We start from the raw sequence: 16,162 nt of genomic DNA on the forward strand, positions 1-16,162 counted from the left end.
TGGAACCTCTGCCTCAGGTGCTAAAAATAGCTTGGTTGCCAGCATGGTCCCAGATGAGCAGAGCATTGGTCCCAGATGGGGGTTGCTGAGTGGATCCCAGCCTGGGTGCATGCAGGAGTCCATCTCTCTAACTCTCCTCCTCTCACTTAGAAAAAGAGAAAATATGAATAAATGAATAAAATCATAGAGACAAAACCTAGAATGTTGGTTAGTGGGGGGTCAGGGAATGAAGATGGAGGAGTTATTGTTTGATGAGTATAGAATTTCAGTTTTGCAAGATGAAAATAGCGTTGGAGATGAAGGATGGGGAGGGCTGCACAACAATATTAATGTACTTAATACCACTCAACTACACACTTAAAAACATCCAAGATGGACACTTCTGCCCTTTCAGCTCTCTGAGAAGCACCATGGTGGTTGGCAAGAACAAGTGCCTTACAAAAGGCAGCAAAAAGGGAACCAAGAAGATAGTGGCTGATCCACTTTCTAAGGAAGATTGGTGTGATGTGAAAGCTCCAGCTGTGTCCAACATAAGAAACAATGGAAAAACACTACTCATGAGAACTCAAGGAACCAAAATCACATCTGATAGTCTCAGGGTCATGCTTTGGAAGTGACCCTAGCTGGTCTGCAGAATAATGAAGTTGCATTTAGAAAATTTAAGCTAATTATTTGATCAAAAACAAGGGGAGAGAGTAATGGCAGGATAGGAAATGATACCGATAAATCTCCCCCAAAACTGAATAAGATCTTCAACCAGAAACAGAAAAACCTATCCTTGGAGCCTCCAGATGTTTCGCAATACACCCGAAGGTATGATTGAGCGAAAAATTGGCTAAATATATAACCAAACCCCGAATGAAATAGGGAGTAAGAAATGCTCCGCCTTCCTCACTAACCTAAACAGGGCGGCTTTCACTGGAAACTGAGAATATAGAAACTAAGGCAGGCAAAGAGTGTGAATAGATCCAGGCCGCGGCACAAACGGCCGAACCAGGCTGTGGCACGGAGATCCAAGCCAAGGAAAAACTGTTCCTGTGACACTCCGGGTGCGCCAAACCCAGACAAAGAAAGACAAGTGGGGCAGCCATTTTACCAGATCTCCTGGTCGGTGCGTGCAGATAGTGAGCGAGAGATTCCTTCCAAAGCCCCGGGAGTGTGTGCCCATGTTCTCCCACAGAGAGGCAGAGTCACAGGCATTTGTGTGGGCCGAAAGTGGAATCTCCGGGCCGCCCCAGCGCCCTGAGGGAGCCGTGCACGGGAAGGGAGCAAGAACTAATTCCAACACTTGAACTTTTCCGTGCGGGAGGGGGTTTCACTCAGAGGGTGAAGCCGCTGGACTGATATCCTGGTCTGCGCGTGCAGATAGTGAGCGAGAGATTCCTCCGAGTGCCTCGGCAGTGTGCGCCCATGTTACCCCACAGAGACGCAGAGTCAGAGGCCTTTGTGTGGGTCAAAAGCGGAATCTCGGGCCGCCCCAGAGCCCTGAGGGAGCCGCGCACGGGAAGGGAGCGAGAACTAATTCCAACGCTGGAACTTGTCCGTGCGGGAGGGGTTTCACTCAGAGGGTGAGGCGGCTGGCCTAATATCCTGGTCGGCGCGCACGGATAGTGGGCAAGAGATTCCTCCCAGCACCTCAGGAGTGGAAGCCCGTGTTATCCCACAGAGGGGCAGAGTCAGGGGCCTTTCTGTGGGCCGAAAGCGGAATCTCAGGTTGCCCCAGCGCCTTGAAAAAGCCGCACACGGGGACGGAGTGAGAGCCAATTCCAATGCTGGAACTTTTCAGTGCGGGCGGAGGTTTCACTCAGAGGGCGAGACTTCCGGCCTGACATCCTGGTCTGCGTGCGCAGATAGTGAGCAAGAGTTTCCTCCAAGCTGCCCGGGAGTAGGTGCCCACCCATGATACCGGACAGAGTGGCAGAGCCAGAGGTCTTTGAGTGGGTGGAAGGCCCGGCTGATTATGCTACCAGTGCTGACTGACTGAGCCTTACCCAGAGCCCTGTGCTGAGTGGGAATAGAGTGGGGAGAGGCCAGCTCTTTGATCCTCTTACTATCCAGGCAGAGGCAACAGCAACCCCATAGTTGGATTATCAGGCTACTAATTGAGGAAGGAAAGACTAGGACAGAGGCTCCAGGAACACGGACTCTCTCACTGTCGGAGCCTATAAATGCTAATGAGCTTCAACTGCCAACGTGACTAAAGCACAATACATGACATCTCCATAGAGACTTATCAACTGCAAACCTCTATCTGAGCGTGCCAAAGGGGCAGAACCCGGGGTACAGAGTCACCGACCAGGAAGAGGGAGAGAAAAGAAAAAGCAAGAAGATAACCTCTCAAAATCAAGAATAATCCGCAGACTTTATAACCTATCCCATTTTATTATATTTGTTCGTTTGTTTCTCTTATCTTCATTCTTGATTTTTTTTTTCCTCCTCCAATTTGGTCATTTAACTCTCTACCAGTCTTACTCTCTCTTCTCCTTGAACTACACTACCCTTAAGTGTTACATCTCCCATTATCTTTTCTCTCCTCTTCCTTTCTCTCTATGAGGGTTGCACTCCAAAACCCTTAACTCGCTCTCTCTCTCTCTCTCCTCTTTTTTCTTTTTTCTTCTTTTAGTGGTTCCCTCTTTTTTTCTCTCTCTCTCTTTTTTTTCTCCCTCTATATTAGTTTCTTCCTTTCTCCTTTACGTCTCCTCTCATTCAAACCTCAATAATGAACAAATTATCTTATCTGGGACTCAAACTTATGTTTGTGGCATATTGGGGGGTTTTTACTTCAACTTTTTAACTCACTAGCAGTGCTCCCATCCCTGGCTCTCCATTTTATCGAGCTCTTGTTCCACTAAATACAATAGTAATTTTTTAATATTTCCCCCCATTTTCCTGTTTCCCTCTTATTCCTCTCATCATAACTCTTAGTCAACCAACACCTAAACGCAAATCATTTTATTCTTGATCCAAATTTTTTTCCTTATTTGCTTTTTGTGGGTCTGTACCCCCCTTTTTTTATTTATTTTTTTTATTTTATTTTTTTTTTTGCCCTATTATTACTTTTCCCCAATTGAGGCCCTCTATTACAGGCATTGTTTGTTCTATTTAATACAATATAATTCACAGTTCACCACAAGATTTTCTCAAGAAAGGGGAGAGGAGAGGAGAGGAAAAAGGAGGGGGGAAATAATTTCCTTTTTTTTATTTTATTTTTTTTTCTTTATTTCATTATTAATTTTTAAAAAACACACAACTTTTTTCAATTTTTTTATTTTTTTAACTTTTTATTCTTTATTAAATCTCAATAATACTATCAACAAAACCACCCTCAGATGCCATTAAGAAAGAGAAAACCGAATATCATGGATACAAAAGAAAGAGAGGTAACACAGATAGTTGAGGAAAAATCTATGGAGAAAAAATTTAATATATTGGAAACCTTGGAGCTAAATGACAGAGAATTCAAGATAGAAATCCTAAAAATCCTCCGAGATATACAAGAAAACACAGAAAGGCAATTTAGGGAGCTCAGAAAACAACTCAATGAACACAAAGAATATATGTCCAAGGAAATTGAAACTATAAAAACAAATCAAACAGAGAAGAAAAACTCAATTCACGAGCTGAAAAACGAGGTAACAAGCTTAGCTAATAGAACAGGTCAGATAGAAGAGAGGATTAGTGAAATAGAAGACAAGCAACTTGAGGAACAACAGAGAGAAGAAGAGACTCAAAAATTAAAAAAAAAGGAGATAGCCCTACAAGAATTATCTGACTCCATCAGAAAGAATAACATAAGAATAATAGGTATATCAGAGGGAGAAGAGAGAGAAAATGGAATGGAGAACATACTCAAACAAATAATAGATGAGAACTTCCCAAGCATGTGGAAAGAACTAAAGCCTCAAATTCATGGAGTAAACAGAACACCGAGTTTTCTTAACCCCAACAAACCTACTCCAAGGCATATCATAATGAAATTGACACAAACCAACAGAAAAGAAAAATTCTCAAGGCAGCCAGGGAGAAGAAGACTACAAAATATACAGGAAGGCCCATTAGATTATCATCAGATTTCTCAGCAGAAACTCTACAAGCTAGAAGAGAGTGGACCCCAATATTTAAAGTCCTGAAAGAGAGGAACTTTCAGCCACGAATACTATACTCATCAAAGCTATCCTTCAAATATGAAGGAGAAATAAAAACATTCACAGATACAGAAAAGATGAGGGAATTTATCATCAGAAAACCCCCACTCCAGGAATTACTAAAGGGGGTTCTCCAATCAGATACAAAGAACAAAAAAAAAAATAAAGCCACAAGTAAAAGCTCCAAGAAGAACACAATAAAACCAAATTTAAACTGTGACAACAACAAAAAGAAAGGGGGAGAGGATGGAGATTAACAGTAGCAAAGGATGATGGAGTGCAAAAGTACTCACAAAATAGTGCTCTACAATGAACAGGGTAGGAACCCTTTTCATTACTTAAAGGTAACCACCATTGAAAAAACCACCACAGAAGCACATGAGATAAAAAGATAGCAACAGTGGAAAGATGTATGGAATACAACCAAATAAAAACAAAAGATAGAAAAACGAAAGAGAAGGATCAAACAAGACACAAAACTAACAGAAAGTAATCTATAAAATGGCAACAGGGAACTCACAAGTGTCAATAATTACACTAAATGTAAACGGATTAAACTCACCAATAAAAAGGCACAGAGTAGCAGAATGGATTAAAAAAAAAATCCAACTGTATGCTGTCTAGAGGAAACTCATCTAAGTAACAAGGATAAAAACAAATTCAAAGTGAAAGGCTGGAAAACAATACTACAAGCAAATAACATCCAAAAAAAAGCAGGCATAGCAATACTCATATCTGATAATGCTGACTACAAGACAACAAAATTACTCAGAGACAAAAATGGCCATTTCATAATGGCTAAGGGGACACTGAATCAAGAAGACATAACAATTCTTAATATATATGCACCAAACCAAGGAGCACCAAAATATATAAGACAGCTACTTATTGACCTTAAAACAAAAACTGACAAAAATACAATCATACTTGGAGACCTCAATACACCGCTGACGGCTCTAGATCGGTCATCCAAACAGAGAAACAACAAAGATATAGTGGCCTTAAACAAAACACTAGAGCACCTGGATATGATAGACATCTCCAGGACATTTCATCCCAAAGTGACTGAGTATACATTTTTCTCCAGTGTACATGGATCATTCTCAAGAATTTACCATATGTTGGGCCACAAAAACAACATCAGCAAATTCAGAAAAATCGAAATTGTACCAAGCATATTTTCTGATCATAAAGCCTTGAAATTAGAATTCAACTGCAAAAAAGAGAAAAAAAAACCACAAAAGTGTGAAAACTAAACAACATACTTTTAAAAAATGAATGGGTCAAAGAAGAAATAAGCACAGAGATCAAAAGATATATACAGACAAATGACAGTACGACATATCAGAATCTCTGGGGTGCAGCAAAAGCAGTAATAAGAGGGAAGTTCATATCACTTCAGGCATATATGAACAAACAAGAGAGAGCCCAAGTAAACCACTTAATTTCACACCTTAAGGAACTAGAAAAAGGAGAACAAAGACAACCCAAAACCAGCCAAAGAAAGGAGAAAATAGAAATAAATGAAATAGAGAACAGAAAAACTATAGAAAAAAATTAATAGAACAAGGAGCTGGTTCCTTGAAAAGATCAACAAAATTACAAATCCTTGGCAAGACTCACCAAGGAAAAAAGAGAAAGGACTCATATAAACAAAATCCAAAATGAAAGAGGAGAAATCACCACAGATATCATAGATATACAAAGAATTATTGTAGAATATTATGAAAAACTATATGCTACTAAATGTAACAATCTAGAAGAAATGGATAAACTCCTAGAACAATACAACCTTTCTAGACTGAGTCAAGAAGAAGCAGAAAGCCTAAACAGACCAATTAGCAGGGAAGAAATAGAAAAAGTATTATAAACCTCCCCAAAAATAAAAGTCCAGGCCCTGACGGCTATACCAGCGAATTTTATCAAACATTCAAAGAAGACTTGGTTCCTATTCTACTCAAAGTCTTCCAAAAAATTGAAGAAGAAGCAATACTTCCAAACACATTTTATGAGGCCAACATAACCCTCATACCAAAACCAGGCAAGGATGGCACAAAAAAATAAAACTACAGACCAATATCTCTAATGAATACAGATGCTAAAATACTAAACAAAATACTAGCAAATCGAATAAAACAACATATTAAAAAAATAATACATCATAATCAAGTGGGATTCATCCCAGAATCTCAAGGATGGTTCAACATACGTAAAACGGTTAACGTAATACACCATATCAACAAAACAAGGAACAAAAACCACATGATCTTATCAATAGACGCAGAAAAGGCTTTCGATAAAATACAACACAATTTTATGTTTAAGACTCTCAACAAAATGGGTATAGAAGGAAAATATCTCAACATGATAAAGGCCATATATGATAAACCATCAGCTAACATCATATTAAATGGCACTAAACTGAAGGCTTTCCCCCTTAAATCAGGAACAAGACAGGGTTGTCCACTCTCTCCACTCTTATTTAATGTGGTACTAGAGGTTCTAGCCAGAGCAATCAGACAAGACAAAGAAATAAAAGGCATCCATATCAGAAAAGAAGAAGTAAAGGTATCACTTTTTGCAGATGATATGATCCTGTACATCGAAAACCCCAAAGAATCCACAAAAAGACTACTAGAAACAATAAGCCAATACAGTAAGGTTGCAGGATACAAAATTAACATACAGAAGTAATAGCCTTTCTATATGCCAACAAAGAAACAACTGAGAACAAACTCAAAAGAATAATCCCCTTCACAATTGCAACAAAAAAAAATAAAATACTTAGAAATAAACATAACAAAGAATGTAAAGGACTTATATAATAAAAACTATAAACCATTGTTAAGAGAAATTGAAAAAGATATAATGAGATGGAAGAATATTCCTTGTTCTTGGTTAGGAAGAATAAATATAATCAAGATGGCCATATTACCCAAAGCAATATACAAATTTAATGCAATTCCCATCAAAATTTCAATGACATTTTTTAAAGAAATAGAGCAAAAAATCATCAGATTTATATGGAACTATAAAAAACCCCGAATAGCCAAAGCAATCCTAAAGAAAAAGAATGAAGCAGGGGGCATTAAAATACCTGACTTCAAACTATATTATAGGGCCACGACAATCAAAACAGCATGGTATTGGCAGAAAAGTAGACACTCAGACCAATGGAACAGAATAGAAAGTCCAGAAATAAAACCACATATATATAGTCAAATAATTTTTGATAAAGGGGCCAAGAACACACAATGGAGAAAAGAAAGCCTCTTCAATAAATGGTGCTGGGAAAACTGGAAAGCCACATGCAAAAGAATGAAACTGGACTACAGTTTGTCCCCCTGTACTAAAATTAACTCAAAATGGATCAAAGATCTAAACATAAGACCTGAAACAATAAAGTACATAGAAGAAGACATAGGTACTAAACTCATGGACCTGAATTTTAAAGAGCATTTTATGAATTTGACTCCAATGGCAAGAGAAGTGAAGGCAAAAATTAATGAATGGGACTACATCAGACTAAGAAGTTTTTGCTCAGCAAGAGAAACTGATAACAAAATAAACAGAAAGCCAACTAAATGGGAAATGATATTTTCAAACAACAGCTCAGATAAGGGCCGAATATCCAAAATATACAAAGAACTCATAAAACTCAACGACAAACAAACAAACAATTCAATAAAAAAATGGGAAGAGGACATGAACAGACACTTCTCCCAGGAAGAAGTACAAATGGCCAACAGATATATGAAAAGATGCTCATCTTCATTAGTTATTAGAGAAATGCAAATCAAAACTGCAATGAGATACCACCTCACACCTGTTAGATTAGCTGTTATTAACAAGACAGGTAATAGCAAATGTTGGAGAGGCTGTGGAGAAAAAGGAACCCTCATACACTGTTGGTGGGAATGTAAAGTACTACAACCATTATGGAAGAAAGTATGGTGGTTCCTCAAAAAACTGAAAATAGAACTACCTTATGACCCAGCAATCCCTCTACTGGATATATACCCCCAAAACTCAGAAACATTGATACGTAAAGACACATGTAGCCCCATGTTCATTGCAGCATTGTTCACAGTGGCCAGGGCATGGAAACAACCAAAAAGCCCATCAATAGATGACTGGATAAAGAAGATGTGGCACATATACACTATGGAATACTACTCAGCCATAAGAAATGATGACATCAGATCATTTACAGCAAAATGGTGGGATCTTGACAACATTATATGAAGTGAAATAAGTAAATCAGAAAAAAACAGGAACTGCATTATTCCATACGTAGGTGGGACATAAAAGTGAAACTAAGAGACATTAATAAGAGTGTGGTGGTTACGGGGGGTGGGGGGAAAGAGAGAGGGAAAGGGGGAGGGGGAGGGGCACAAAGAAAACTAGATAGAAGATGACAGAGGACAATCTGACTTTGGGAGATGGGTATGCAACATAATTGAAAGACAAGATAACCTGGACTTGTTATCTTTGAATATATGTATCCTGATTTATTGATGTTGCCCCATTAAAAAAATAAAATTATAAAAAAAAAAAAGAGAAAAAGAAAATTTAAGCTAATTACTGAGGATGTTCTAGGTAAAAATTGATTAATATTCATGGCATGGATCTTACCCATGACAAAATGGGCTTTTTGGTCAAAAACTGGCAGACCATAGTTGAAGCTCATATTGAAGTCAAGACTACCAATGGTTATTTGTTTATCTATTTTGTATTGGTTTTACTTAAAAACGCAACAATCAAATTCGGAAGACCTCTTATGTTCAGCATCAACAGGTCTGCCAAATTTGGTAGAAGATAATAGAAATCATGACCCGAGAGCTGCAGACAAAAGACTTGAAAGAAGTGGTCTCTCCTGGACAGAGGGGCAGAGTCAGAGGCCTTTGTGTGGGCTGTGACCAGAGTCTTGGTGTGGTACCTGCACCCTGAACAACAGCACATGGGGAGTGCGCGAAAGTGAACTTCCCTACATCCAAACTTCTCCGGGTGGGTGGGGTGCCTCACCCAGCCATATAAGCTAACAGCCCCGGGAAGGAAAAAAAATACAAAAGCATTGGGAGGAGGGGCGCGCAAGCAGCTTGCAGTCTGACTCGGGAACATATCTGTGGAACCAATCACTGAAATTAGCTTAACCCACAGTCTGCTCACCTCCCAACTGACCTATGCGGTTCTAACTGACAACATCTCTCTCTGTTCAGCATCCAAGAAAAGAGGCATAATATTTTTTAGTGCCTCTTGCTAAAGGGGTGTGGGCAACTTCTGATTGGCAGAGCTTTCATACTCAGGGCTATATGTTAAAAAGAGGTATTTGGCAGCTTGTAAGGTCTCCTGTTTTGCAAACAGTGACTAGGGCATCTTCTACCCAGCCAAAATAGGTTACAAAGTGCAAAAGGCCTGGGGAGAGTGGTCCCACAGAGTGCTGAGGCATACTGGACATGCCTGGAGGCGCATAGAAAGAACCCTGAGAGCAATTGGCTCACAGCCCTGCCTGATTATGATGGCGGCTCTGACTGACAGAGCCTTACCCAGAGCCCTGTACTGAGTGGGGATAGAGTGGGGATTTGCCAGCTCTTTGAGCCTCTTACTCCCCAGGCAGAGGCAGCGGCAGCCTCATAGCTGGATCATCAGGCTGCTAATTCAGGAAGGAGAGACTAGGAGAGAGGCTCTGGGAAAACAAACTCTCTCATTGTCAGAGCCTACAAATGCTAACAAGCCTCAACTGCGAATGAAACTGAAGCCTAATATATGACATCACCATAGAAACTTATCAACTGTAAATCTCTACCTAAGTGTGCCACAGGGGCAGAGCCTGGGGTACAGAGTCATCGACCAGGAAAAAGGAGAGGAAAGAAAAAGAAAAAAGATAGCCTCTCAAAATCAAAAAAAATCCACAGACTTTATAACCTTTTCCATTATTTTTGTTTGTTTGTTTCTTTCATCTTCTTGTCTTGATTATTTTCTTCTTCTTCCACTTTGGTCGTTTTATTCTCCACCCATCTTATTCTTTCCTCTTCTTGAACTACACTACCTATAAGTGCTACATTTACCATTTTTTTCTTTCTTCTTCCTTTCTCTCTATAAGGGTTGCACTCCAAACCCCTTAACTCTCTCTCTCTCTCTCTCTTTGTTCTTTTTTTTTCATCTTTTCATTTTTTCCTCTTTCTTTTTTTCTCCCTCTATATTAGTTTCTTTCTTTCTCCTTTGCTTTTCCTCTCATTCAATCCTCAATCATGAACAAATTATTTTATTTGGGACTCAAATTTTTTCTTTGTGGCACTTTGAGTGCTTTTTACTTGGCTTTTTAACTCATTAGCATTTCCTATTTTTTTTCCTTTTTCCCATTTCCCTCTTATCCCTATCATTATATCTCTTAGTCAACCATCACTTACAAGCAAATCATCTTATTCTTGACCCAAATTTTTTCCTTTTTTGCATTTTGTGGGTCCCTACCTCCTTTTTTTCCCCTTTATCACTTATCCCCAACTCAGGCCCTCTGTTATAGGTAGTTTTTGTTCCATTTAGCACAATATAATTCACAGTTCATCACAATTTTTTCTCAAGGAGGAGGGGAGAGGAGAGGAGAAAAAAAGGGAAATAAATTTTCTCTTTTTTCCATTTTTTTTACTTTTTATTCTTTATTAATTCTCAGTAGTACTATCAACAAAACCACCCCAGGATGCCATTAAGGAAGAGGAAATTGAACATCATGGATACAAAAGACAGAGAGGTAGCACAGATAGATGAGGAAAAATCTATGAAGAAAAAATTTAATATATTGGAAACCTTGGAGCTAAATGACAGAGAATTTAAAATATAAATACTAAAAATACTCAGAGATATACAAGAAAACACAGAAAGGCAATTTAGGGAGCTCAGAAAATAACTCAATGAACACAAAGAATATATTACCAAGGAAATTGAAACTATAAAAACAAATCAAACAGAGATGACAAACTCAATTTACGAACTGAAAAACGAGATAACAAGCTTAGTTAATAGAACAGGCTAGATAGAAGGTAGGATTAGTGAAATAGAAGACAAGCAACTTGAGGCACAACAGAGAGAAGAAAAAAGAGACTCAAAAATTTTTAAAAAATGAGAAAGCCCTACAGGAATTGTCTGAGTCCATCAAAAAGAATAACATAAGAATAATAGGTATATCAGAGGGAAAAGAGAGAGAAAATGGAATGGAGAACATATTCAAACAAATAATAGATGAGAACTTCTCAAGCCTGTGGAAAGAACTAAAGCCTCAAATTCAAGAAGCAAAGAGAACTCTAAGTTTTCTTAACCCCAACAAACCTACTCCAAGGCACATCATAATGAAACTGGCACAAACCAACGACAAAGAAAAAATTCTCAAGGCAGCCAGGGAAAAGAAGAATACAACATATAAAAAAAAGGTCTATTAGATTATCATTGAATTTCTCAACAGAAACTCTACAAGCTAGTCTAGAGTGGACCCCAATATTTAAAGTCCTAAAAGAGAAGAACTTTCAGCCAAGAATACTATACCCATCAAAGCTATCTTACAAATACAAAGAAGAAATAAAAACATTAACAGATACAGAAAAGATGAGGAAATTTATCATCAGAAAACCCCCACTCCAGGAATTACTAAAGGGGGTTTTCCAACCAGATACAAAGAACAAAACAAAACCACAAGTAAAAGCTCCACCAAGAGCACAATAAAATGAAATTTAAATTGTGACAACAAAAACAAAAAAGAGGGGGGGAGAGGACGGAGATTAACAGTAGCAAAGGACAATGGAGTGCAGAAGCACTCATAAGATAGTGTACTACAATGAACATGGTAGGTACCTTTTCCATTACTTAATGGTAACCACCCTTGAAAAAACCACTGCAGAAGCACATGACTTAAAATAGATAGCAACAGAGGAAAGAAGTATGGAATACAACCAAATAAAAACACAGGATAGAAAAACAAGAGAAGAATCAAACAAGATACAAAACTAATAGAAAGCAATTTATAAAATGGCAATAGAATACCCACAAGTGTCAATACTTACACTAAATGTAAATGGATTAAACTCATCAATAAAAACACACAGAGTAGCAGAATGGATTAAAAAAGAAAATTCAACTGTGTGCTGCCTACAAGAAACACATCTAAGCAACAAGGATAAAAACAAATTCAAAGTGAAAGGCTGGAAAACAATACTCCAAGCAAATAACATCCAAAAAAAAGCAGGTGTAGCAATACTCATATCTCATAATACTAACTACAAGACAGCAAAAGTACTCAGAGACAAAAATGGTCATTTCATAATGATTAAGGGGACACTGAATCAAGAAAACATAACCATTCTTAATATATATGCATCAATCCAAGGAACACCAAAATATATAAGACAGCTACTTATTGACCTTAAAACAAAAACTGACAAAAATACAATCATACGTGGAGACCTCATTACACTGCTGACGGGCCCTGGCCGGTTGGCTCAGTGGTAGAGTGTCGGCCTGGTGTGCAGGAGTCCCAGATTCGATTCCTGGCCAGGGCACACAGGAGAAGCACCCATCTGCTTCACCACCCCTCCCCCCCTCTCCTTCCTCTCTGTCTCTCTCTTCCCCTCCCACAGCCAAGGCTCCATTGGAGCAAAGTTAGCCCTTGCACTGAGGATGGCTCCAGGGCCTCTGCCTCAGGCGCTAGAATAGCTCTGGTCGCAACAGAGTGATGCCCCCTGGTAGGCATGCCAGGAGAATCCCGGTCGGGCGCATGTGGGAGTCTGTCTGACTGCCTCCCCATGCTTCTCACTTTGGGAAAATACCAAAAAAAAAATACTTAAAATACACTGCTGGCGGCTCTAGATCATTCATCCAAACAGAAAATCAATAAAGATATATTGTCCTTAAACAAAACACTAGAACACCTGGATATGATAGACATCTACATTTCATCCCAAAGCGACAGAGTATACATTTTTCTCTAGTGTACATGCAACATTCTCAAGAATTGACCATATGTTGGGCCAAAAAAATATCAGCAAATTCAGAAAAATTGAAATTGTACCAAGCATATTTTCTGATCATAAAGCCTTGAAACTAGAATTCAACTGCAAAAAAGAGAAAAAAAACCACAAAAGTGTGGAAACTAAACAACATACTTTTAAAAAATGAATGGGTCAAAGAAGAAATAAGCACAGAGATCAAAAGATATATACAGACAAATGACAATACGACATATCAGAATCTCTGGGGTGCAGCAAAAGCAGTAATAAGAGGGAAGTTCATATCACTTCAGGCCTATATGAACAAACAAGAGAGAGCCCAAGTAAACCACTTAATTTCACACCTTAAGGAACTAGAAAAAGGAGAACAAAGACAACCCAAAACCAGCCAAAGAAAGGAAAAAATAGAAATAAATGAAATAGAGAACAGAAAAACTATAGAAAAAAATTAATAGAACAAGGAGCTGGTTCCTTGAAAAGATCAACAAAATTACAAATCCTTGGCAAGACTCACCAAGGAAAAAAGAGAAAGGACTCATATAAACAAAATCCAAAATGAAAGAAGAGAAATCACCACAGATATCATAGATATACAAAGAATTATTGTAGAATATTATGAAAAACTATATGCCACTAAATGTAACAATCTAGAAGAAATGGATAAACTCCTAGAACAATACAACCTTTCTAGACTGAGTCAAGAAGAAGCAGAAAGCCTAAACAGACCAATTAGCAGGGAAGAAATAGAAAAAGTATTCTAAACCTCCCCAAAAATAAAAGTCCAGGCCCTGACGGCTATACTAGTGAATTCTATCAAACATTCAAAGAAGATTTGGTTCCTATTCTAGTCAAAGTCTTACAAAAAACTAAAGAAGAAGCAATACTTCCAAACACATTTTATGAGGCCAACATAACCTTCATACCGAAACCAGGCAAGGACGGCATAAATAAAGAAAACTACAGACCAATATATCTAATAAATACAGATGCTAAAATACTAAACAAAATACTAGCAAATCAAATACAACAACATATTAAAAAAATAATACATCATGATCAAGTGGGATTCATCCCAGAATCTCAAGGATGGTTCAACATACATAAAATGGTTAACATAATACACCATATCAACAAAACAAAGAAAAAAACCATATGATTTTATCAAGAGATGCAGAAAAAGCATTCAATAAAATACAACACAAATTTATGTTTAAGACACTCAATAAAATGGGTATAGAAGGAAAATATCTCAACATGATAAAGGCCATATATGAAAAACCGTCAGCTAACATCAGATTAAATGGCACAAAACTGAAGGCTTTCCCCCTTAAATCAGGAACAAGACAGGATTGTCCACTCTCTCCACTCTTATTTAATGTTGTGCTAGAAGTTCTAGCCAGAGCAATCAGACAATATAAAGAAATAAAAGGCATCCATATTGGAAAAGAAGAAGTAAAGGTATCACTTTTTGCAGTTGATATGATCCTATACATCGAAAACCCCAAAGAATCCACAAAAAGATTACTAGAAACATTAAGCCAATACAATAAGTCACAGGGTACAAAGTTAATATACAAAAGTCCATAACCTTCCTATATGCCAACAATGAAACATTAGAAAATGAACTCAAAAAAATAATCCCCTTCATGATTGCAACAAAAAATAAATAAAATACCTAGGAATAAACATAACAAAGAATGTAAAGGACCTAAATAATGAAAACTACAAAGCATTGTTAAGGGAAATCAAAAAAGATACAATGAGCCTGACCTGTGGTGGCGCAGTGGGATAAAGCATAGACTCGGAACACTGAGGTTGCCGGTTTGAAACCCCAGCCTTACTTGGTCAAGGCACATATGGGAGTTGATGCTTCCTGCTCCTCCCCCTTCTCTCTCTCTCCTTCTTTCCCTCTCTCTCCTCTCTGAAAATTGAATAAAGGTCTTTTTAAAAAAAAAAAAAAAAAGATACAATGAGGTAGAAAAATATTCCTTGTTCTTGGATAAGAAGAATAAATATAATCAAAATGGCCGTATTACTCAAAACAATATACAAATTTAATGCAATTTCCATCAAAATTCCAATGACATTTTTTAAAGAACTGGAACAAAAAATCAGATTTATATGGAACTATAAAAAACCCCGAATAGCCAAAGCAATCCTAAAGAAAAAGAATGAAGCAGGGGGCATTACAATACCTGACTTCAAAATATATTATAGAGCCATGACAATCAAAACAGCATGGTACTGGCAGAAAAACACACACTCAGACCAATGGAACAGAATAGAAAGTCCAGAAATAAAACCACATATATAAGGTCAAATGATTTTTGATAAAGGGGCCAACAACATGCAATGGAGAAAAGAAAGCCTCTTCAACAAATGGTGCTGGGAAAACTGGAAAGCCACATGCAAAAGAATGAAACTTGACTACAGTTTGTCCCCTTGTACTAAAATTAATTCAAAATGGATCAAAGACCTAAATATAAAACCTGAAACAATAAAGTACATAGAAGAAGACATACGTTCTAAACTCATAGACCTTGGTTTTAAAGAGCATTTTATGAATTTGACTCCAAAGGCAAGGGAAGTGAAGGAAAAAATAAATGAATGGGACTGCATCAGACTAAGAAGTTTTTGCTCAGCAAGACAAACTGACAACAAAATAAACAGAAAGCCAACTAAATGGGAAATGATATTTTCAAACAACAGCTCAGATAAGGGCCGAATATCCAAAATATACAAAGAACTCATAAAACTCAACAACAAACAAACAAACAATCCAATAAAAAAATGGGAAGAGGACATGAACAGACACTTCTCTCAGGAAGAAATACAAATGGCCAACAGATATATGAAAAGATGCTCATCTTCATTAGTTATTAGAGAAATGCAAATCAAAACTGCAATGAGATACCACCTCACACCTGTTAGATTAGCTATTATTAACAAGACAGGTAATAGCAAATGTTGGAGAGGCTATGGAGAAAAAGGAACCCTCATACATTGTTGGTGGGAATGTAAAGT

The 16,162-nt window shown here is 37.8% G+C and overlaps 1 protein-coding gene across 1 annotated transcript; it reads left to right on the forward strand.

Moving 5' to 3' along the window:
* Window positions 1-410: 410 nt before the first annotated feature.
* LOC136393217 (small ribosomal subunit protein eS1-like) lies at window positions 411-617 on the forward strand. The gene has a single exon (XM_066365833.1). It carries the CDS (start codon window positions 411-413, stop codon window positions 615-617), a length of 207 nt encoding a protein of 68 aa, XP_066221930.1.
* Window positions 618-16,162: the final 15,545 nt, after the last annotated feature.

This window comes from Saccopteryx leptura, chromosome 2, assembly GCF_036850995.1.
Source record: "Saccopteryx leptura isolate mSacLep1 chromosome 2, mSacLep1_pri_phased_curated, whole genome shotgun sequence".
NCBI lineage: Eukaryota > Metazoa > Chordata > Mammalia > Chiroptera > Emballonuridae > Saccopteryx > Saccopteryx leptura.